General features: G+C 36.8%; 1 protein-coding gene and 1 long non-coding RNA gene across 7 annotated transcripts in view; both read left to right on the plus strand.

Annotated features, from left to right (window-relative positions):
* PCSK5 (proprotein convertase subtilisin/kexin type 5) overlaps window positions 1-25,662 on the plus strand; it is a 257,241-nt gene that overhangs the window by 176,411 nt on the left and 55,168 nt on the right. For 5 of the 6 annotated variants that reach the window (XM_027662913.1, XM_027662918.1, XM_027662916.1 and 2 more), the window contains 8 exons: window positions 1,892-2,035; window positions 4,138-4,240; window positions 4,785-4,978; window positions 6,169-6,253; window positions 8,398-8,495; window positions 8,922-9,051; window positions 10,110-10,225; window positions 25,367-25,469. In XM_027662913.1, the coding sequence (XP_027518714.1) occupies window positions 1,892-2,035; window positions 4,138-4,240; window positions 4,785-4,978; window positions 6,169-6,253; window positions 8,398-8,495; window positions 8,922-9,051; window positions 10,110-10,225; window positions 25,367-25,469 (973 nt within the window). Of the gene's footprint in view, window positions 1-1,891; window positions 2,036-4,137; window positions 4,241-4,784; window positions 4,979-6,168; window positions 6,254-8,397; window positions 8,496-8,921; window positions 9,052-10,109; window positions 10,226-12,018; window positions 12,579-25,366; window positions 25,470-25,662 lie in introns of those variants that run through there. The other variant, XM_027662919.1, reaches the window with a different exon arrangement.
* LOC113956405 overlaps window positions 25,481-25,662 on the plus strand; it is a 1,582-nt gene continuing 1,400 nt past the window's right edge. Inside the window, exon 1 of the long non-coding RNA XR_003530839.1 lies at window positions 25,481-25,601. This is a non-coding gene — a long non-coding RNA (uncharacterized LOC113956405). The remainder of the gene's footprint in view (window positions 25,602-25,662) is intronic.

The following is a 25,662-nucleotide window of genomic DNA, read 5'->3' on the forward strand; positions in this document are numbered from 1 at the left end:
GATGAAAAGATCTGAATAACATAGCAAAACACACATTTTTTGATTACACCCAGTATGTTATGGTTTACATGCTGTAGATGTGGGTTAAAAGACAAAAAGGACAGAGACTGGACATGGAGAAGCTCTATCTTTGAAAAGGCTGTAGAGATGACTGCATACTCAGTTAAAAATGAGCTCCCTATGTGACTTCTTGTCTAAAAAGAAAAGTGCCATTAAGGACCCAGCTGGATCTCTCTAAAGGACTTCAAGATGGAACTTGATTCCCACATGTCTGTACAGGAAGAAAATACGTGATTTGGGTCTTTTTAATCTACTGAGGCTTTAAGACCTACATGTATGTGGATAGGAAAAAACAATTTGAAAATAAGGTTCATGCAGTTTTTACAGCCAAAGTAATTAGCCAGTAGTTTGGCCACAGGTGAGGTAGACTCATCACAGCAGTTAATTTATTTAATTAAATGTCTCTCTAAAGAAAGTAATATTTTGATTCGGCTCTGAAAAACTGGAAGCTACTGTGTGACACAACTGCTGTGTGATGTAGTCTCTGATCTGTAGTTTCTTCTCAATAACTGAATATAGAGCAGAGAAGATTTTATATGACATTTAGAAATTTTCTGTCATTTAGAAAGATTAAATTAGGTTGGCAAAATACATGGAGATAACAGATTTCCGTCTTTAGCCCTAGTATAAACTATTTAAAACAATTGGTCTGTGATCTACCAGGTAGTGGACTTGTTGCTTACTGCTTGAAGGATGCATGTAAAATCAGAGAGATGCATATTGTCTTTGTCATGCCAATGGAGATTACCAGACAACATTGGGGAAAATAGAGAAAATCACGTGTAAAGTGATTCAAATTAATTTGGTTGCACAGATTGAAAAAGTCCAAGTGAATAGTATTTCAAATTATTGAGTATCATTAAAATAAAATTTAATTGAATTTAATGTTACATGAATATTTTTTTTAGAAGAGTGATGTCTGGATTATATTTCTCATTAAATGATAGTTCTAAGGGAAGAGCATTTTAACCACAGAACAGCCTCCAAAACAGGATCTTTCAAATTCAACTAGCTATCTCAACACGGATAAATATGAACAAGAGAATAGAATTATACCAAGCTTATGTTCCACTTTTCAAGCCAGAATATGGGGTTTATGCATCATTACTTTAGGAATTATTTCAGGCCTGAGTCCTTTTGCTCTTTCTCAAATAATTCACCAAGTAATGTAGACAGAAAGGTGGGAATGTGAAGTCTACCCTTTGTGTTCTGACTGCCTGAATTGATGACTTGATACACCTTAACCTTTTTATTCTTCCCAAAAAATAAACTTATCAAAAAGCCAGATAATGCTTTGGGCAGCCAAACAATTTTTTTTTCTTCATTCAAGTATTAAGAGGATAAAATGTTAGTGATGATCACAGATAATACAGTGATATATCTGCCAAATAACTGGGGCAAATAAATAAGAAATTATGCTGTTTTGTGGGGACACTGGTGTTTTTCCTTTGAGATTTTAAAAAAAGCTACTTCCTGTTTATCAAGTTGTGTCCTATAAGTCTGTGAAAAGTACTCTTATGTAACCCCTTTCTTAAGTCACAATTCTGAATACAGCTACTTAGCTAAAAGATCTCAAATAATAAATAATTACTGCACAATTAATAATGCTCTGAGGAGAAAGTGGAATCCAGATGCATGCAATGAAAATATAGTATAAAGATCTGATTGAAGAAAATATGCTTTCTCAGCATATAGTAAAACAAGTATTGCACTGAAGACACTTATTTAAAGAGTAATGTCATCTGTACCTACTCACAGCATCATGCTTGAAAGTGATATATTTTTGTAAGACACAGTTCTGAAAGTAGATTTAAAAATACTTAACTTGCAGGCAAATTGAAAGAGTGGTCCTTAGTACTGTATGGAACATCCATCCAGCCTTACTCTCCAAGAAATGATTTTCCGAAAGTGGAAAGAGTGCGCTCTAGTCCAGTTGAAGACCCTACAGAAGATTATGCAACAGACGACTATTCAGGTGTGTACATTCATTGACTCTGATCAAGCATTTACTGAACACATAATAGGTTGAAGGATGACCTCAAAGTCTGCATATATAAAATGTTCAGTGAATTGGATTCTTCAACGAAGATGAGAAGTATTTGTTTCACAATTTAAAGTTAGGTGTTTTCATTTTATCCTTATGAGTAAGCATAAAGTTATGATATGTCTATCTCGTACTGGCCTCATAAGTCACCAGCGTGCCTGTAACAAACGTGGATAGTGCCTTCCTAAATCTTCGTTCACAAAGCCTAGCCATGACGAAAGTTATATATTAAGCTACTATGAAGAATACAGTGTTTTGCTTATAAGAATACAAAACTATATATACATACATATGCACATATATGTGTATATATGTGTCTATATACATATATATACATATATGTGCATATGTATGTGTATATATATGCACATACATATATGTGTATGTATATATATATATATGAAGAACAATAACTTCTGCATCTGTGTTGTTTCCCACTGATCCCTATAGAATTGTTTCAACCTTAATAGTGTTAGATTTTTGGCACTGCAAAATAAGTAAAGTTGGCAGTTTCCCACATGTAATCCACCATTAGGAGCACTATTTACATTCTCCTTCCACAGCATGTCAGTTCCGCAGTCTCTGTTTTAGATGGAGAGCTGCAGTAGTCCTTGTTTTAATAGGTGAGGAAACACTGCTATCTCTGCTGTAAAGGTCACTAACTTCTTAAGTTTTTATATGAAGCAAACTCGCTTTACTTCAAGTTTAGCTGCTAGAAGAAATTTGAAGGTGACTGGCAAATTCATTTCATTCAAGAGAAAACAGCGATCCTGAAAGTTATAACTTTACTCACAGGCACTGTTCTTCTGCATAAAGACAGGAGTTGATGGTTCTCTCCTCCCATAACAGGAAGCACAGAGTCATAAAATATCTCAAGTTGGAATGACTCCATAACGATCATCAAGTCCAACATGAGTGTGGGTGAGATGGAAGCCTTGCTAATCAGCAAGTACTATGTGAGGCTTTTGCAGAGTGTAGCAAACAGAGCATTGGGACCCCTGGTATCTGGTTCATTGGGTCTTGGACCAGTTGTTACCCAGTTGGTAACCTGAGTAGCCACTGATCATTATGTCCATAATTTATGTTGACCTGCTTTTTATAAGTGATTTTGCTAACTATTCCTAATTATGATTTACAGAAACCTTTGCGTATTTCAAATAAAATGCAGAATTATTTGTTACCCCTTGAGAAAGCATCGGTTCAGATCCAGAAATAGTTTCTCTTTGATAAATTCTATAGAGGATGCCCCACCTGCTAAAAATTATAAATCACTGAATAAATACTAAGACCAGGATTGCATGGTCTTTAGGTACTAAAAAGACTTTTTTTTCTTTTTTTTTCTTTTTTTTCTTTTTTTTTTTGTTGGAATTAATTTACCGTTTATTTTGAAAATCCAACAGGGGGTTCCGGAACTTCCCTGTCCAACCGTGCTGTCGCCACCCTGGCAGTCACACTCGCACCACCTGAGCTAGGGCCAAGGTCCCTTCACAGATGAACACACCACACTCACACAGTCAGACCAGGCTTCCATACTGGCTCGACACTAGGTTTCCCACAGCAGAGTCTTAGACTTCCTGATCCTTAAAATACTTCAGTCTTGGTGCAACAACTAAATAACTAAATAACAGCTTGAGCTGGGTGCCTTTAAGGAGGGAGGACCCCTAACAAAGGAAACTCTGGGCTTTTATACTCTTACAGTTTACGCCCACAAGAAAGTCTCAAGGGCTCGGGTTCCTTGGCACTTACTGTGTCTCTGAGTGTCCAGTCACCTGTCCAGCACCACAAGTCCCCGTGCTCTCTGTTTTGCAGAGGCTCAGCAGTTCACAGCTCTTGCCTGGGCCCCCTGCCACCCAGAGCTCAATCTGCAACTAGCACTGCAGTTTGAAAACCAAGCTACCTGTACTGAATGTATTCCTCAACACAGGGAAACAGAGTAATCAAATTTCTGCGATAAAATACCACGTTTTAAAGTTTGAGAAGTACTAAATGAGTACTTTATCCCTTTGTCCCTCTTTATTCTCACTTTATTACAGGTCCCTGCAATGCAGAATGTAGTAAAGTAGGGTGTGATGGGCCAGGACCAGATCATTGTACTGACTGTCTTCACTATTACTACAAATCTAAGAACAATACAAGGTAACACAAAGAGAAAAAACACTTTACGTTATTGATTTCTTAGTGTATATCCTAACTTTTATTCCTCTTCTCTGCCGCAGTCATGGATAATTCATTTTCCACTGAATTTGAAAAATTTTCTTAGCTAAAGAAACCCTAGCTAATCAGAATTCAAAGTACAGCTTTCGAACACCCTTCACTGGTTATTTCCCCACCTCCTTTTTTTATTCATAAGAGGCTGTCTCTCTATATATATTTATATATATCACTAATAGCTACTACAGCTTCTATGATGAAGTGAAAAATACAAGAAATATAGATGGTCAAAAAAGATACTGTATGACTGTCTGACAGGGCATTTGCTAGTGAGATAGCGTATGCTGTAGGGAATTAAATGTGGGAAGAGGGAGGTTGACACAATGCTTTGAAGGGTTACAGCTAGTAAATGTGATCATTAGAAGAGCAAAACTGGTGAGAAATACTTCTGCTTTGCAGTCATGGTCCAGGAATGTGGTGGCAGGTTATTTCATTAATAACTCTACCTTCTCTTCCCTGCTGTCTGCAGGATCTGTGTTTCGACCTGCCCACCTGGTCACTACAATGCAGACAAGAAACGATGTAAAAAATGCTCACCCAATTGTGAAACCTGTGTTGGAGGCCATAATGACCAGTGTATGACCTGTAAATCTGGCTACTACCTGAATGAAGTAACCAATAGCTGTATTACCAGCTGCCCTGATGGGTTTTACCTGGATAAGAGTTAGTATTTCTTGTTGTTTTCGTATTGTGGGCTACAGAATTTGATCTGGGGAGGTTGCTGGAATACTTATGGGTAGGAAAAGTGTATGTTGATGTATCTCTCTCTTTTATTCTGTTCTTCTTATTATATTGTTACCAAGTGTGATCAAGAATCTCATGAAAAATGTTCCATTATTTTAAAAACCATGTTTAGTGGCAGGATATCTTTTCATCTGGGAGTGACTGGCAGTAACAGTAGCAGAATTGAGGCAAGTGACAGCCCAAGAGCAGTAATCCTCTGCCATGATTGATACCTACCTTCAGCTTCCTCCTGTGATTGCCAAGAGACTGACCATGTTTAATTTCCAGCTTTGGCTAGCAAAAATACTTTCACATACATTTAAACCTGTGCTTAAAACTGCAGTGACTTTGATTATCTTTAGACACTCCTTAGAAGATAAATATGTTCTCAGGAGCTTTGTTCATCTGGGTGCCTAGCCTTTTGCTTTCTTGTCATGAAGCTGTGTGTTTATTTTTGAGAATTAGTAAAAACATGTCCTACCTTAATTTTTCTATTTTCACTAAGTGAGAACTACAGTAGAGGTAATTCCTTTCCACATAATTAAAATGGATAGATGAAAATTTGGGATTAAATGGGAAAATTGGGTTTTTCTTCTCAGAAAGGTACATGTCACTGAATCTCAAAAGACAGCAGGGCTGAAGAGATAGAGACATTTGTTAAAGGGAGCTCTTGAGATTAAAAGGTAGGTGTTAAGTAATTCATATATTTACTTTGTTAAACTGAGATCTGTTTATACAGGTATGTCTCTTAGCATGAAATCAGGAGGAGGACAGACTGCCTGCAGGACAGCCTCTTGAACACATGGCATAGCATTACTGCATATCACTGCTATATGAGAAGATTATTTAAGTCCATATTATAAATTGCGAATGTAAATTTAAAATATTTAGGAAACTTTATAATGACCTTAAAACATATTTTTCTCAGAGTACAGCTATTAGTTCAGATGTATAGAAATACAGTAAACCATTCAATGTTTGATGGAAAAAGGTAATGCTAGGCAGAATTTAGCTATTTCAGTCTAGCTTGATGATGTCAAATTAGAAAGCAGTAGGTCATGCAATAATATATTCATACAGTTTTATCAGACAAAACTGATCAAGGCTTTCTGGGCTTTTTTCTTTTGTAGATAAGGTTGTTTGTCGAAAATGTAGTGAAAACTGTAAGACCTGTGTTGAATTCCAAATCTGCACAGAATGCAGACATGGCCTAAGGTAAGTAAATTATGGATGTCACTAAACATAATACCAGAAGAGGTATACAAGGCTGTGGATACACAAGGAAGAACATCTGATAGCTATTTAACCTTGATGGCCTTTATGTCAACTGTTACAATACTGTTTAGTCTGTAATATCATATTTTCTTGTGTACCAGTTTGGCTAACAACTGATTTTTAGAAGGCCTTTCATTTCAGATAACATAAAAGTCACAGTCATGTGGAAAGCTGGCTTCTTTACTTTTTTGACCTACAGTATGTCAGTGCAGGGTAATTTTAGAGGTAGAACTGATGAATTATAATAATTTTTCTAATTCGTTCATGTGGTAGTCAGAAATTATTTTCTTATCTGTATTGTATTTCTTCTTATATCCGATCATTCGCTTATCTCAAGTACCTCAGGCTCAATTCTATACTGTATAGTGTTCACATATTTTAGACAGTAGTGGAGATTTTTTTTCTTCATAGGGGAACTTAATCATTCTTGAAAATGATAGGTAAAACCTACAAAACAGCAGTACATATTTCAGGCTTCTTTATGAATGAATGACCTTTTGATCCAAGCAGCGAAAGTCAAGAATCTTGCAACATTCATGATAGAATGTATGCTGACTTAGTGCCACAAAAAAATATGAAGTCAGTATTCTATATGTATAGGATATTCTTTCAGAATATGAGCCTTGTGTTAACGTTTTAACACCAAGGTTTTAGCCCCCAGTAAAGTGGATTTTCATGTCTTAATAAAAGCTCAATTTTTTTTCTAGAACATCAGTAGATGGATTTCTTTATTGAAATTGAAATACAAAAAAAAAAATCAAAAGAACCCAACCTTCATGTTTTCTTGGGCAATATTAGCAAACTGAGGGTAAATTTTGGTAGCATTTTTAAAAAACACCATCTGTGTGGATGATAAATGGAGCCTTGCAGAACATGCATTTCGTACTGCATAGTTCTTCAGATCTTTCAGCATTTTCTTGGCAGAGTTATCAATGGGCAGAGCCTTCTTTGAGTGGGTCTTGAGAGGCCTGGATTCCAGTGTTGCTCCATTACTGACCCACTAAATAAACCTGGGCAAATTATTTGTTTTCCCATCTGTAAAAACATGATAATGCTATGTGCCTTGTAAAGCTCTTTGAGGTGTATGACTGAGGAAAAATAACAGGAAAGCAAGAGTTGTTAGTTCTGTTGAATTGATAGTTTGCTTTCTAAACTGGGACTGTGTAGACTCTTGAAAATTTCCAGTGGTGCTGAGCGTACCTGACTTTTGCTGGATCCAGTCTGTAGAACATGTTAGCACTCAGGGTGGTAAACCCCAGAGCTGAAGAGCATTTTTAGAGAAAGTGTTAAATTGGATGAACGCTGAAGTTCCACAGAAGATGGTAAACATGGCAGAGAAGTCCTAGTTTAAAAAATAAATAAATTTTAAAAAACAAACCCAAAACCAACAAACTGCTATAGGCACCTTATAGCACGAAAGCAATAAACAGTCCTTAGAAGAATGCATGAAAGTGTGACTCTCTGTGCTATTTCTTTTCCTTCTGTTACTTTTGTGCTCTCTCAAAAGTGCCTGCAGGCAGAATACCTCCAGCTGTAATCTTGACAAATCTCACAAGACACACAGAACTGGCATTCAGTTAGGAGGTTTCAAGGGAAACTGCTGTTGCAGAGATTGTGGTTTCTTTCACTATGAATGTGTTCTTAACCTATGGTGTAGCATAGTATCAGGAGATCCTGGTGGTCTTTCAGAGAAGCATGAGAGAGAAGTATTAACAAGTCCCTTAGCATTTTTTTTAATACAGTGATGCTGACCCTTTACCAAATTCCTCATCGATAATTACATTTTACATCCCTGAATTTTTAGTGGTTTTTGTCATTGTTCATTTTTTGTCTGTCCCCTGTTACTTGGTAGTATTTACAAGGAGTTTGTAAACAACTTCTGTATTTCCCCATGGGCAAAACTGCTTTTCATTCCCACTTGAAGTGATTGATGTCTCTAAATTTATAAAATATGACCAATGAAGGAAGGTAATGAATCGGAATATCTGTATTTTTCTTTGATTAAAAGAGAACTACTGGATTGTACATGTTCTTGTTGTCATCTATCTGCCCAAACACTGTGCACTTTTTCCTTTTTACAATAGCTTGCATGGTACTAAATGTGCTATCCGCTGTGAAGAAGGAAAATACCATAATGGCAAAGAATGTGAAACATGCCACCGTTCTTGTGCAACATGTGCAGGTACCCCATCATTTGTGTAATTTTCTTTCCTGTAGGATTTTAGTTCTGATTTTATTCCACTCTATCGCAGTTACAGTATAAAGAGTGATTGTATGTATGTGAACACTTCATTCTCTTGGTAGCTTTTTAATATATTTTAATATGGTAAACTTGTTTTGGCTAGCATGGAAATCAAGGTTTTTAATTTAAAGAGTTTATACAATCCTTTTTTGATTGGTTGGGTTTTTTAGATTTTTTAAATCTTTCTTTTTTTAAATTTTGATAGAACTTATTATGATTTACAATAATGCCCTCCATTTGCTAGATTTTGTAGGAGCTTTAGAACTACAAAGAGTCATTTATTTCAGAAAAAGGTACACTGAAATTATGTAATACTGTTTATTCTAACAACGTACATGCATTCTAACAATTTCTCTGTGGTCTAAGGTGCTGGAGTAGATGCCTGTATAAACTGCACACAGGGTTATTTTATGGAAGATGGAAGATGTGTGCAGTCCTGTAGTAGTGGTTATTACCTTGATCACTCTACTGAAAGTGGATACAAAAGCTGCAAAAGGTATGATCAGTGGCTAATGTATCTGAAGTTTGGCAGCATAGTAGCTATTACACTGTTGAAAAAGATAATATTTATGAGAAGATAAAATACTGTTGACTTCAAAAGTAGAAAAAATATATTGCATGCTAAGCAGGTGATGGAAAAGCTATTATTATTGTTACTATTATTGTTGTTGTTATTGTTTTTTATTTTAATCTGATTTATACTCATATAGGTCTTCTGAAAGTGTTTTTTCTTCTAAAGTGTGACTTTACTTTTCTTGTAAAGTTTTCTTTAAAGTTTGACCTTCAGTTTAAACAGTCTGCAGTGAAAAAGTATAAAATTTACAAATCTGACAGAGGATCTGCATTTCTTAGTAGCAAACAAAAATAGTCAAACTAGGGGGTTTTTAATTGCAAGTTAATTACTATTTATAAAGACCATTTTAGTTCTTACACTACATATTCACAAATATAGCAGAAATATATTTCTAAAGTACTGTCCAGGATAGCTTATCTGACTCAGTGTACAAAAGGCTGGAGAAATCTTGGACAAAGTTGTGCTGTGTAAGGAAGGGATTTTTTTTTATTCCATTCTTCATTAAACAAATATTGTTTGTTGACTCACTTTGAATTCGGGGTGGGAAGGGAATCACCATGTGTTTAAGTATATTCCACACAAAAAAAATAATCAAAATGCAATGAAAATACAATGGAGTCGGGTTCTGAAAGGACTGGGCAGCACGTCAGTCATTCTATCCTGCAGCTTTCCTCATGCCTTTTTGGCACGTGTATGCACGATCAGTTTAGTACTTTTTGTTGATCATTTCTGCATAGTTCCAAAACACTAGAATAATGCAGCTATTTAGTAAAAAGGTTTGAATAGAAAGTTGATGGAAAGATGCAGGACTGGGTTGCAGGGGTAGCTAATTTTATATCATCATAATTATTAGTAGTAGCAATATTGTAGCACCTGACAGCTCTAGAAACAGCAAACAATCCTTTTCAATACAGAAAAGGTATCTAGAAACTCTTGTATGTGATGGGGCTGGAGGACCAACTGCTGCCATTGTCTTTCAGATGTGATACCAGCTGTTTGGACTGTAGTGGTCAAGGAGATAGAAACTGTACAAGCTGTCCAAGTGGCTATAACCTAGACACTGGTGCTTGCGTGATGGGAACAGTATGCAAGGATGGTAAGTGCTATTCTCTGCAAAGATCCATTTTACCACTGCCAGCTTCTTCTTTTATGTGTATTGGGTTGGTTTGGTCTGTTTCTTTTCTTCTCTGAGTGTTGGTTTAAAGTCTGAGTTACATTTTTTAAGTTTTTCAGGTGTATGAAAAGGAGCACACTACATTTGCGTGTAGGTTAGTCACATCCACTTTACCTGAATTTTCCAAATATCATTTTTTCCCCCTGCCAACAACCTATTTTTCCTTCCTTAGCATTTTTTCAAAGCCAATGCTTTCAACAGATTTTTATATGAAGACTCTAGAGTACTATTAATTTTACTATTACATTTATCTATTTCACGACTTCAACTGTGAAAATGCTGGTAAGTAAAAATGATTTAAAGTGCCTGCAGTATTGCTTGAATTGTGTGAAAGGGTGAGAACAAAAGAATTCTGAAATAGGGAGCATACAATTTAGAGTGATTTGAACTTCCTCCAAATTCTTTGTGCCAACCAAGGTAGCATTCTTATTGCATATAATTGGCATAATTATTCGCTAATATTCATTCCTTTTAAATGTCACAATTACAGAGACACTTAGATAACATTGTGCTTCCCTGAAGATGTTACTGTGTGAATTACTTGTAGATAGAGCCCACTAAGTGCAATCCAACAGGAAAATCACACCAGAATGAAGTCCAAGAAGATATGTGACATCAGACACAGTAAAAGTTAACAGTGATTCTTGGGTCCAGCTTGTTTCCACTGGATTTAGTAAGAGTTTTACCAAAGACTTGAAAAGAAAAAAGAAAGGGCACAGGTGAAAGTCTTCTTTCTGTGGACCCTCACAGTTCCTGTTGGAATTTAGTCCTCCAAACTTTGAAAATACCCTGTCCATTGTAAAGTTACATTACAGGTGTTGGTAAATTAGTCATGAGACTTTTTTGCATCAGGAGATTGGAAGAGTCATTGTAATCTAGAGCAATTCCAGAAGTAGCCAGATATAGACAGAGAAATGAAGAAGAAGCGTAATGCTAAGAATTTTGAATAACAGTGGTCTCAATATGGTATTGCAATTGATTTCTACAATGCAAACATTTGAGATACCAGCTTGGTCTTTATTATGGCTGGATAAATCCATCTTCATTTACACGCATGCAACTTCAGTCACATACACGTGAAGTTGCCCAAGACCCCGTCTCAGTACTATCTCTACCATTCTTCCCAATGCAGCTCTCATGAGAGCAACACATCGGTTTGCTGGCCTTCAGGCAATTGCAGTGCACCATGATGGATCACACCACACACCATGTCTTCTCAACAGTGTAGGAGAGCTAAGGAAAATTAGAAGCAATTTTTTTTCCTGTTAATTTACAAAGCAGAGAGGGTCTCATTACAATCAAGCACTGGTTACTAGTTTAACTCACTCTACAGGATTTGTATTTCTGTTGACAATGTTTTACTCTTTTTCTGTGGTTTGATTGTTTTATTCTTTTGATTCATTAAAATTGAGAACAAATTCCTTTGCTGTAAATATCACTGTTTTCTAATTATTCTCTTTCTAATCTTTTTTTCCTTTTCACAAATGGATACAAATCATTCCCTGTCGGACCACACAATACCTCTCCCTGAAAAAAAAAAATGCTGTTGACTGGAATTCCTTTTGATGGACCAAATTTCCTATATGCTACCTGCCCTTGAATGGTCTCTTCAACCAAATCTACCTGTCTGACCAATTAAACCTTCCTCCATTGTACACGCCATGCTCTCCAAATCTTCAACCTCTCCTCCTTCTCTTGCTGCTACCCTCTGGAAGCCACGGAAGAGTCCTGGGCCGAGGGAGGATTCTGTATGCTGGTGAAAAAGAACAATCTCTGCCAGCGGAAAGTGCTTCAGCAGTTGTGTTGCAGAACATGTAAACAAAAGGGGTAAAATGACACCTCCCAGCATCCTCCTGCTCCTATAGACTTATAGATTAATCCATATTATTGAAAAATGAAAAAAGGAAAAAAGGAAAAAAAAAAAGGAAAGAAAGAAAACCACGTTTCTCTCTCTCCCTCTTCTTTGGCTGGGGAGATGGTGAACTGTTTGTTGGAACTTAAATGGAAAAACTACAACACACCTACCTTTCATAACTGGGTGTCTAGAGCTGAGCATCCAGGATCGCAGAGTCAGTATTGTGTGACCAAAGCATCTGATGCCAAAATTAACATTTAACTCTTGATTTGATTTCCTGTCAACCTTAGGATTATCCTGTTTTTTGAAAGTCCTTTTTCTTCCCTTTTTTTCCTGCTGCTTTCCACTTCAAGATGTTTAAAGAGTGTTTCAAGAATACAACACAAGTTTACATGGATTAAAACTAAACAATACAAAAAAGTTTGCATTAGTCTTTTTTTGTGCAGTGTGTATTGACAGGGGGAACTTGAGTTCCTGAGGGGATCAGAAACATCATTAGTGCAGGACTAAGTTCTGCCCCTTTTGTAATAGTATTTTAAAAAATGAAAAGTGAACATTTCTGAACACATTTCTTTCTTGCTTCCTCTGCTGTATGCTGGGTTTTTTTATCATATGCAGTATGTATATATGTTTGCCCAAAATGGGGTTTTGGTCATATAGATTTCAGTTTTAGACAGCTAGCTTATTAACAGATATGCTAGGATTTTTATTTTATTTTTTTAAATTGTCAAAGCTATTTCAAACAAACTTAAAAAAAATTGTTCCTGTAGCGGACAGGTTTAGGAGATACTACTTCTCTTGATTTGCATAAGTGAGAGTAATGTATATGCTCAGAAGTCAGAAAACATTGCTAACATGTAAGAAGTATTCATAAATTATTTTTGTCTTGTAATGTTCATTTTAAAAAAGGGGATATTATCATACAGATATGTGGAACTATTTCGTAGTGCCCATATGTAAATGCCAGTGTGACTGTGTGTGAAAGGATGTGTTTACAGGACTGAATTTATAATTGTGCCAAATACAACTCCAGGTATAATTGCATAAAGGGCAGTAAACCAGTGGTTCTCTTGGTGTCGTGATGGGCCTGAATCTGCTTTAACTGCTCACAATAGAAATTTCAGCAGGAATAGTCCTCGTGAGGCCAATGAAGTTACCTCACTGTAAAATGGTCCTGGGTGATGAGAAAAGTGACCCAGCCTCACTCTTTCCTACCCCGGCACATGGCTGCCAGTACAAATTTCTGTTTAATATGTCTTCATCAGCTTCACTCAGCGTACAGTTCAAAAGACAGCCATTTCACAGGAAACAGAAAATTGAACTGCAAAGATACTGTTTACAGGGGATAATACTTAAAACATACAAAGTGTCTTTTTCAGCATTCCAGGACATACAAACAGAGAATGGATTGAATCTAAGAACGTAAATCTTGGAAAATAAAGGGGATAAAAAATTATCAAAAATTATTGTGGAGGCTTTACAAATGAATGGATACAAACTTCTGTAGGTAATGTCCTCTTCAGCAGGGAACAGGTAAACTATTACAACCTGGTTCAGTATGACAGGGGGCAGTCAGGCTCCTTTGGTGCCCATTACAAATTTCCAGAAAAACATTCAAATTTGTGCTAGTTTAACTACTAGTCTGTTGCTGCCTCATTTCTCAGTATAACATGTTTAACTAGAACATAATGCTTTCAAAGTTTAAGTTAATATTATATATATTATATATAAATATATATTCATTATTGAGATTTAATTATGTAATGGATTGTAAAGAATTTTTTTGGATACTTACAAATGTCTCTAACACTATTATAGAGAAGAAATTAATAACTTTGTTTTCTTTAAAAAATCTGACACATTGTTTTAATCAAATTCATTTTTACTGAAAAAATACTGTACATGTGTAAAATGTTCAGTTGTTATTTGTAAAATAGGGTAGTTCTGTTGTAATTGATAATGGCCAAAATCAATGTTATTCCATATTTTATTTTTTCTATTAAATTAACCTAAATTCCTCTTCTTTTGGTCTGGAAAAACATGTTGTATGTTAAATATCTTTGTTGAAAGTCATAGGTAGCTCTGTGGTATAGAGTACTTAGGTTTCACACACAAGTCATGGAAACAAATTCAGACGTTAAAGGTGTTTAATTTTATTACAGATTTTTTTTTTGTTTAAGTGATGGGATTTATGGTTGCACCTGTGTCTGTTTTATGTGGAGAACACGTTTTGCATAGTATCAGTAGAGCCGTGTCTGAACCCTACTGTATAACAATGTTGAGTTCCTCTGATCTGTAAGAGTTTGTGATGGGTCTAATCTCTTGCATGCTTAGGATTAAAAAGCACAATTTATAACTGTCTGTTGGCTCAGACAGTTTAGAAGGAAGGTTTCATCTTTGCGGTCATGCATGACCATTTGTACAGTGTCATATTGAGGTCTGTTCATGTGCCAGTGCTCACAACCAGTATACCTCAGAACACAGCCACTGACTACCACTTGAGAACTGTGGGCTGTCTGTCCTTGCCAGACCAAAAGGGCTCCCAGTAGCTTCATTTGTTACGCCTGCAAGGTGAGATCCTTCATTGGCCTTAGCTGATGCTCTGGTTCATTTACCACTTAGTCCCACAGCCTGAGTGGAGACTAAAGTGGCAACTAATCCAAGAAGTCGTGTATTCAGATGGTGTTTTGATCACATCCAATGAGGCCATGTAAAGAATTCCCTGTAAAAAACCACCACCTTTTGGCCTCAGACATCTCATTGTCACTGACCGGTTTTGACCTGGTGTCAAAAAATGGAGTTAGGTAATCATTCTGAGTTTCCCAGTCAGTCCCCAAAAGCAAACATATGTGGAACGGCACATTTTTAGCAGAAGTTTGGTAAGACCACACCTGGAAAAAAGGTTGGCCTAACCCTTACAGCAATGCCATATGAAGATCTGCTTCTCTCAGCTCCCACCCTACCTTCATCTTCCAAATGGCATGAGAAATTCAGTCAAACATGGTGTCTTTTATTGTCAAGACTTTGTCCAAGTCTTTGGATAGGAAATGCACAAGTAGTGATAATAAACTTTTTATAAGTCTGCTCCAGAGGTTTTATCTACAGATGTTGAGCAAACAAGTAAGCAAACATGAGTTTTAGGCTGAAAACCAGTGCTTTCTGGTGCCAGCTCAAACTCTGATCATTTTTATTTGTTATGCCTTAATAGCTGTGGTCAGATACAAGCAAAATTTGTAAGCAGCGCTGTAGTTAGTTTTTGTACCAGAGGATTGCTGCAGAAGCAGGTTTGCAATTGAAAGAAACTAGTTTGTTCCCAGCTGCAGAGTTTTCTTAAGTGATCAATCCTCCCTGTCTGATTCAGTGATGAGTAGTTTGGAGTGTTCAGGGTTTGACACTGTTGTTGATGTGTGGAACAGATATGGACCATTTTAGAAAAATCAGAAGCTGCTAAGTATGAACAAAATAATACTTTGTGTCTAAAAAGATGTAAAGTGGATTGCATCAGATTAAACCTTTCCACTGATTTCACTTTATTTATATCACAAGTCAAAAAACAAGGACAAATTGAAGATTCTGTTATAGTTAAAACATGATATTTTCCAGTTCATGTTTGTTTAGGAGAATCTTTGATTTAAATGGAAAACTAAACACCCATCTAGACCTCTTCTTTACTAAAAGTCTCAAAGATTTTTAGTAAAGACAGCTAGGGTCAAAAAAACCCCAAAAACCTCATACATGTGCTAACAAAAGTTTAGCATGCCCCAGACCTGCAGAACAGCCTGCAGAAGTTTGTTGGGTGAGGATGTCATTTTATAATATGTGTTTCTTTCCATTTCTGCAATGAATATACAACCTTCCTCTCTTTTTAGCTGCAGCTCTCCACCTCAGGTACACATCAGTCTTGTGGGATGAGATACCTGCCAGAATAGGTCAGTGGAAACGTTATGCTTCTGAGCAGTAGCTCATGACTCTTGGCTTAGGCCTTGCCTACCCACACACAGCTATCCACTGGCACTCCCTGCCTCTTTCTGGAAAGGCTTTGCAAACCTTCCCTTCGTAAAGCACACTATTTTCTAATGAAGATTTCCCTATGAGACCCAGACTATCCCAATCTTTTTTGGTATTGCAACTTTCCAATGTTGTGTCAAATTCCCAAGCAATCCTTGCAACTGAATATATTGTGTAATATATTCACAAGCAGACTTCTGCTTGTTCCACATTGTCAGATAATATGAGGTAGGAACAGTAGGAGCCTTGAAGGTGAGTAGACTTTTATACAGAGGCACTAGAGCTGACTACAGCAATTACACCCATCACTAAATACAACTTCCAACTGTCGATGACCAAGTTAATCCTCTTAATAGCAATCTGTTACTTTTCAATGAAAATAATTAACTGAATGATGGTCAGAAGGCCTGTTATAAATTCAAGATTCCTGTAAAGACATTTAAGAGATTGCTTGTATGAGTCAAAGCTTTTTAGTTGCAGTGCAACTCACCAAACAGTAACTTGTCTGTGATCCATTACCATGCCGTATATTTATATTGGATATGCCATTGTCATGTCAGTGGTACAGAATGAACTAAGAAAAGTTCTGCCATTAGATGTTTGTGCAAGATGCATTATGCAAGCATTAAAATTGTTTTACAGCATACAAAGAAAAATCCTAGTCAAGTTTTCATCAAAAAGAAACTCACACCCAACAACTTGCATGACCTTGTTCAGATTATAGAGTTGAAATTGCATTTTCTTATGAACATTTTCTTTAGCAGGGGAAAAATATCTGTTAGGCATAATTTTAATTACTTGTCTTACTTAAACTATTCTGTGAGATTTCAATTTCTGATTGAAATAATTGATTATCTGATTATTTAAAACCTGTCATGAGAGTCTGTTGGGGCTTAAATCCCCCTCATTAGCAAGGACTAAAGAGTCATGAGTAGCCACATAGTGTCCCTAAGAAAGCTAAGGCTCTGAACCTGTTAGCACTGTGTCCAACCCTTGAAGTACAACCAACACCCACGTTTCCACCATTGGTTCTACCGATGAGGAAAGAGGATTCAGATCTATCATGGGCCTCAGACACTTCTGTGATGTCTCAGAGCACAGTAATATTGGGTCTCACTAGAAAAACTGTTCTGAAATCCTCAGGACAGAACCAGAGAGATTGCAATAATATTCACCTACTGTGCAAGTGTAGCAGACACCACCACAGAGTTAATATTTCATTGCCAAGCTATGGTTGAAGTGATCCTGAAGGACTTCCTTTCTGGATTAAAAAGCAATGTTTTACATCATAAAAAGAGCCAGATTTCACTTCTAGAATGGGAATTGTGGTCAAAGGAAAACATATTATGGTGAGGAGGCTCTGATATTTAAAAAAATAATTTGAGTAAGCAACAAATGCAGTTTCTTGGTGCCCTACCAAAGACTGGGTTTTGTTGGTTTTTGGCAACAAATACATAAGCAGCTCATATATTTGCTGCCAAAGAGGAGCAAGGCGGTTTAAAAGAATGCCCCTCATACAATAACATATTGGGTTTTTCTCAGTGTTTGGGGATGGATTTATTGAAGGTCTTCTGGGAAACCAACAACACTTTTCAAAGACAAAATACTCCTCCATCACAAAACACAGTAGACAGAAATAGTCTGATTAAGTACCCATTTTTCCAGTCACCCTGAGGGTGAGAAGCCAGAACATTGACAAGCAGTGAATACTTATTTACACAAGAAGAATTAATGGCTCCATCTTGCAGATTCAACAGTAACACTGAATGTTCACTGGAGTGTAATTAATGTGATTTAGTTACAGTTCAGATAATACTGCATATCTTTTCTGTTTACAATTGTCCGTGGCCTGCCCCCTGCCCTCTGCTTGATGCCTGCAGATGTTCTTTGAGAGATGAGTTGGAAAGAAAGTATAGCACCTGGCTGCCACTCCACATGGATCATGGATCCATGAGTCTGTCAGCAGTGGTACTTATGATTATGCTAATGGGCCTTTCTGTGCAATGCCACTGGATCAAAGACAAATAATTCAAATATTCATTCCCAAATAAAGTAGCCTCTTTTCTACTCGAAGAGTGAGGTCATACAACTGAAGTTGTGTAAATGTTGCTCTTGCTATGTCTGCCTTTAGCACAGCCTCTCTGAACACTTTCAATCCCAAGGCTGAAAGGAAGGCTCAGAGAGTCATCATTGCCAAACAGTGTCACAAAGCCTCTCTACAGCTATATCTGAATTAGAAGAGCTGTATAACTTATCCATTTCTACACCCTCAACATGGAAGATGTGATCATTAAAGGAAATGAAATCTGTAATCATTAAAAATAAATTACCTGCCCGTTCCTGAGGTGTTTATAGTGGAGACCGGGAACCGGGAAGATTTTAAGCAAGGGAAAATCACCAAAGTCAGTGTATTGAGCTGGCTGAACAGTTAGAGATGGCAATAAAATTTACACCTTTATACCACTCGTTAAAAGATTTAACTTGGTCTGCTCCTTACTTCAGAGGAGGAACTTTCACCTTTCGGGCAGAATTCTTGCAGGCTTTCAAAAGTGTTCATCTCTGAAAATTAAACAGAAATTCCCTTTGATTAACAGTATGAATCTATGTTGTTACATCTTGGTGGGACAATTGTTGGCCTGCTGAAATCTTTCCAGTTATCAACAGATCAGCATATCTGTGTTCATATCCTCATTAAGTTGAAGAAGACCAGTACAACAGCCTGTGCAGGGATCTCTTAGCTTAAGATGGATGACACCACTGAAGCACTACCCATTCAGCTTTTCCCATTTCAGGTGTATGTCTATTCAAGTCAGGTTGCAGAAATCCTGTGGACAGGACAGGCTCTGTAGATACAAATTATGTACTCCTTTCTATATAGGAGAGAGATACTGGATTACCTTGTTTGCCCCGATGTATGTTTTCCCTCAGCATTAAAAGATTCTGTCTTTAATGTACTCCAGGTGCTAGTAACACCAGCTTTACACAAAACATACCATCATCTTCCACATTTCTCATTTATATTTTACAAGAAACTACCTAGATTTCCAAAGCAGTACTATCAGCACTATGGGATAATTTTCAGTGAGGTTCAGTTTCTCTGTTCCACTGCCCCTTTAGAAAGTTCTCAGCTACTGAGCTTCATAAAGAATGGGAAGCTCGACAGCATCAAACAGGAAAAAATTTCCAGTTGGAAAGCTGAAGAAATGGAGAAGGTAAATATACTTCTTTCCGTTGTGAGTCTAAAAGTTTGATAGTGCTATAGTATTTCCCTCTCCTTCTTAAAGTGAGAAGGGCACAAATCAAAGCATTATCAATACAGGTCCATACAGATTGCTCCATTCCCTTTCCCTCTTTCTCATGGGGCTGTCAAATTTCAGGCTCCAGGTGGGCAGCAGTAAACTTTGCCAGCCTCTGACATATGTGCTTACACAGGGAAAGGAGAAACAATGAACCCATCCAGCTTTTTCATCCAGGCCTCCATGTACTCAGGACAAATGGAATTTTAAAGCAAATTTTTAAATGCCTAAAGAATTAGTACGAATGGAGATTTAAAGCTGACTTTTTTAAATGCTAAAAAATGTCTTTCTGGAGTCTGTTTATGCCTATTCAATACCCCTGAGGGCTCTGGCTCTTCAATGTGTTTCTAAAAACAATTTATTAATATTACGTAGAAGTGAGCAAAGAAATGTGCAGAATGAAGAGAGAGAAAAATCACTTTTTGTCAGAAAAAAATAAGGTAGCTTTGACTAATATAACTATTTTTATTCTGCAGGGAAAATAATAGAGGGATGTGTAAGATAGTGTAGTAGTTAATAAAGGTAATTTTCTCACTACTGCCAGTCATGATTAATGCTGACCCGAGCCTCTGTGTGATCTCAGCTAGTCCTGTAACAAAAGGACCTTTCATCCTAATATCACACTCAGCACACAGCAGTTCAGGGAAGAGGTGGGCAACCCTTTTCAAGGTTCTGCATTGTCTCTTGGCACAAGGGGAAGGTTTAGTGACTTAGGAGTCAACATCCTATTTTCAGCCTTATCGTTCATCACTTCTTAGGGTACTTCTGAAAAGAAGATTTCCCAGCCGGAATCACTCTCATCACCTCAAATTATAACATCTAAATGTTTTGCCCATGAAGAGTATCTTCTTTGTCCCCTCTGCACATCCAAATAGGGAGACAGAAATTTGGTCATTGTGTAAAATGACTAAGGGGAGGAGAATAATTATCAGGAAACTGAAAACTGAAGCTAGACAAATAACTGGAAACCAGGCTCCAATTTTGTATGACTGCCAAATCTGGGGGTAAAGGAAATGTCTTCATCTTGAAAATGTTAGGACATGGAGATTATGGCAAGATTTCTTTCAGAGAGCTGTAGTCTATCAAACACTTAAGACTTTGGGCTAAGCAGAGGAGTAACTTTAAACTAAAGAATCCTCAGGGTGAACTTTAATGTATTGCTATGTGCAAGTTAGTCTTAGTTATGTACTTAAGCTTTATGGATAAGTGTTTCTTCAGAAAACTCAAGGAGCTGATCCCACAAGCCAGACAAAATAAAACGTATCAAGGCCAAACATGAAAAAAGCAGAGCACTCTCTAAGACCAATTTCTTTCAGCTCTAGCAGCTAATTGACGAAAAACAATTCTGATCACTTTTTGTTTATCTGCTCTGTCAAAACTTTATAATCTATAAGATTACATGCAAAAAACCCAAGTATAAAATCCATATCTAGGTTCCCATGAAAGTAAACAAGGAAAACAGAGCAAATAAAGTAATTTTTCTATTTATTATAAAAGAAAAGCCACTGCAGAAATGCTATAGAAGATAATCAAATTAATATCAGATATAAGTGAAGTTTTGATCAAGAAAAGTGGGGAAATAACATGACTTGCAGTGTCTAAGTGTCACTGGGAGACAACAAGAGACAAAGATTTATGAGAGCCAGCACATAAAAGTCCGTATCTCCAGGCATAACTTACAAGGATATTCATTTAACTGGTCTCCTGAAATATCCTGTGCTGTCAATGAATTACACAGCTTTTGGAAAGCAAGAGAGAAATAGTGACAAGATAAAGGTACGGTTGATACTGCTTATGCAAAGGCATAGCAACTATGACAGTGCTCTAGACTGGGACTCAAGAGAGACAGGTTCTAGTTTCCTATTGCACCCTAATTTGATGATCTTACTGGGTTTCTTAATGGGAGATAATAGTGCTTGCCTCATTCTAGAACATATCACATTCAATGGATAGGAGCTCAGTGCTAAGTTTGGGGCTCTTGTATGCAGTTAAAGGCACAGCCTGCAACCTGATGTAGCCCACATGTGGAGTTAAACACAGTGGACAAAAAATTGTACATTAAAATCTTTGCATTATCAGGAATCATGTTGTTTAACAAATCCTTATTTCCACAGCATCTTCATTCCTTTTTTTTATCAAGGTGAGAAATATTTTTTGTCAAGATGTCAAGGTAACAGAGTTGAAAAAGAAATTAAGGATAAATATGGGATGATCCAAAGTAACTGATGAGCATTGCCTGATTGAAAGCACACCTAAGACACATTTCTGAGAGCATCCCTCCATTAGGTATGTTTGACAGATAAAGAATTTTAAGACAGAAAAAAAAAGATTAAAAAAAGGTTGAGGCTTGCTTAATCATTCCTTATCTAGCAAGATTTGTAAAGAAATAAATTGCTCACAGGGAATTCTAGCAGATGTTTAAACTGCCCTGTGGAGTATTTTAAGTCTTCTTTTTCAAATTTCAGTGTTAAGTCTTTTTTGTCAAATTTCAGTGTTAACTCTCTGAATATCCACTGAAAACTATTTCATTAATGTTCAATAGCAGATCTACAGTTCTAGATGTGACTTGCAATTCAGGAGGCCCAACATGCAAGTATTTTCTGGTGCACAATTTTATGCTTTAAAATGCTCCAGCTTAGAGCATAAAGTAAGTGCAGAACTGATCTTCTTGGCACTATTCCACACAGATGAAATTAATTACAGCACTTCGAATGAAAGGCGTAACAAAGAAATAACTGAAACCTTTTCAAACTAAGCATGTCTACCATGTGAGAAGGATTTAATCACGCATAGCTGAGGTGTTTGAATTAGTAGCTCAGGCCCAATGGATAAGCAAACAGGTAGTGCGGGCAAATAAACTGAAAGACTAGAGAAACAGAAAGGTTTTCTAATACGTATTACAGAACAACATCAGAGATGCAATTATATAATAAAGTCACCCTGACAGATTTCCTGGAGATGTAAAACAAATAGTATAAACCACGGAGCCACAAGTCCTGCAGCAGGAAATCTTTCCAGATATTGCATTTTTTCATAGTTTTGTTATGGTCCAAATGTATGTGTATGTTTGTGTGTGTAGATACTGCATTTTTTCATGGTTGTGTTATTGTCAAAATATGTGTGTGTCATATACATATACATAGATATAGACAGATAGACAGATAGACAGATAGATAGATGATAGATAGATAGATAGATAGATAGATAGATAGATAGATAGATAGATAGACGAAATTTGTCCTAGATTCAGTCAGGACAGGGTTAATTTTTTACAGTAGCCAGGAAAGGGGAATGACTAGACCCTAATTTTATTCAATACCATCTCACATCACTTGTGAGGGGTGGGGGTAAGGGACTTTCTTCACCATTTCCTGTGGGAGGAGAAAGCATGGTGGGTTAGAAAGTCTGGAACTGGTTTACCTTTTTACATTTAAATTATTTCTTTTTCTTATATGTTTTGTTATTAATATTATTGCTGTTACTGTTGGTTTTCTTATCTTATTGCTGTTTCCAGTAAGTTGTTCTTATCTCAACCCGTGATTTTCACCTTTTTGTGCCTCCAGCTCTCAACTTCATCCCTGGAATGCGAAGGGAGAGGGGAAGAAAGGGGAGTGAGCAAGTAGAGTCTGGTTTGGGAGAGTCTCAGTGGGGGCACTGAATTGGGGAGTACTATTCCTAAACCATGACCAAATTATGTATTAAATCTCATAAGGCATTTGGGAACCTGGGTTTCCATGTTATATCCTCTAAATACATATCAGAAAGACTCAATAGGGTTACAGTAACCAAATCTGTAGTGGTCTGAAAAACTACAAGACAGTAGATCACATTATTTTTTTCTAGAAAGTGATAGATATGCATCAATACAACAAGTTATCTGAGTAATATGTAGAAACATTCAGAGTCCTGCTGAATTCTGCGTCTAACAGCTTTTCTAATGTTTTCATTTTTAGTCCTTTATAATCAGTCATACAAGATGCAGCTTTGCGATTCAGAAATGCTACACTAGTTCTATTGAACTAGTCAGTTTACATGATTTGGCCTATATGAGCATGCATGGGATTACCTAAACGTATGTAAACATATATAATATATATATACACATACAAAATGCTCTTCGGATAATGAGAACTATAAAAATGTATGAACGTGTATGCATACAAAGATTTTTGTTTCCCTGATCTCATCAGGAGACCGTTCCTTTTCTCCCGGTTCTGAACTTCTTCCCAGTCAGCACTGATCCCGAAACAGCCTCTGGGAAGGACTGCCTTCATGTTTTATATGGTTCTGTCACGGGCTTTTGGCTTGTCTTTTATTCCCTTTCTTCAGGAGCCACACAAACCTTTACAAAAAGAAAACTATATCTTTGCCTACATTTTGGGTACCTTAGGTTTCACCCACAGTTGGCTTGATATTCCAGTTGGTATGCTTTTATAACTATACTATTCCCATTCCCTTAAGCATGGAAGTACTATCCTAGCTCATATCTCACACCTGTGGTTTCAACCATTAAAAGATTTGTTAATACAGTTTAATATGTAGTAAAAAACACAATGAACAGAGAACACAATTTGTGGTATTTTAGAAACTTTTTCTTCCAGAAATTGTTTTAAATTGATACCAGTAGCTGCTTGTACAGTGCCTTTGCTCTTCAAATATAAGGAGCTCATTAAAACTGAGAGCCAAAACCGAGTCATTCCACACTTGTATTTTTAGTCCTGAAGTTCACTGTATTTGCCAAATCTGGGGTTTCCAGCAGCAATACAAGTGGAAAGAGTTTCTCCATATTGAAGTATCCATAGAAACTGCAGGGTTTATGTATTATATAGGACATTTTGCCCAGCCTCTTCCATTACTCAAAAATGAAGGAACAGCCAATTCTCTAAATATATAGACTCAATTACAATAAATTTTCCCAAAACAAACTGACATAAAAGACCAATCTTGAGCTTTATAAAACTGTATGATATATTGATTTACTGTTCTCACATGATGATGCACACAGATACAGTATATATTCATACTTACCAAATTAATATCTCTGCTCTAAGAATATAAAGCAGCTTACCATTTGTACCAGTGTTTTACTTAATATTCAGTAAATAAAGAGGCAAACTTTACACTTCAGCACTATAGTAGAACTAGTGTATTCGTGATCTAGAAATGTTTATATCTTTATCTCAGTTTTAAGGTAACAGTCCAAATTTTTTTTTCAAGTCCAAATATGCACTTTGGCACTAAGTTTTGATTCAGCCTAAATGAGAACCTAGGTCCATTTGTATGGAATCTTATTGTATTGTATTTGTATACCATTTTGTATGGAATCTTCCATCAGCAGCTTGGGACGGGGCAAAATGCGCTACAGCTAGAGTTTTAGGAAGCACCAACATGTCTCTGACTAAGAGAAGATTGCTCAAGTCCATCTCCTCATGTAACATACCCCCACCCATGACAGCACACTCTTTATGCTGCAGCTTACAATCAGGCTCATGTTGCAGCTGCACCTAAAGACATTATGTAATGAATACTCCTTGGTAGCACTGGTTTTGATGGAACTTTCCATGGTGAATCTTAAAGAATCTCACCAGTTCAAATGATGCAAAATAAATAACATTAACAAGAACAACAAGAATCATTCTCTGTCAAATTCACATGGGAAAAAAATAGTAAATAAAAAGCTAGATTAATAAGCACTAGAAACTACCAAGTCTGAGTATCCTGGTTCCCCAAGGGAGCCAGTACTTGTTTTCCTGATGCCACAGGGAAATGTGCTCATTTCAGTAATTCAAAATAGATCTAATTCCTTTCCTTTTTTTCAGCCTGGCTAGGTGTTTTCTTTTCCTTTCTTTTTTTTTTTTCAGTTGTGAGATGTTGGTCTGAAATAAAAAAAATTTTTTCTACCAGGGGAATATCTTGATGATTCCCAAGAATGTCAGTTGTGTGAAGCATCCTGTCAGAAGTGCACTGGACCTGAGTCAGACAACTGCATCAGCTGCCTACTTACAAGGTAATTATCTCCTAGCATAGAACAGTACAAAGATTTCACATCATCATCTGGAGAAGTGGCTGTATTGTATTTAGCACTAGCTTACAGAGTCAACTAAAGAAGCAAGCAATGACTAGGGCAAACAAAACCAGGGTGAGTGTCCTAGATAGAACAGCTGGGACCGATTCATCATTGGATGGGTGTAGCCCAAAAC

Source organism: Corapipo altera, unplaced genomic scaffold (assembly GCF_003945725.1).
Source record: "Corapipo altera isolate COAL_440 unplaced genomic scaffold, ASM394572v1 61167, whole genome shotgun sequence".
In the NCBI taxonomy this organism is placed as follows: domain Eukaryota; kingdom Metazoa; phylum Chordata; class Aves; order Passeriformes; family Pipridae; genus Corapipo; species Corapipo altera.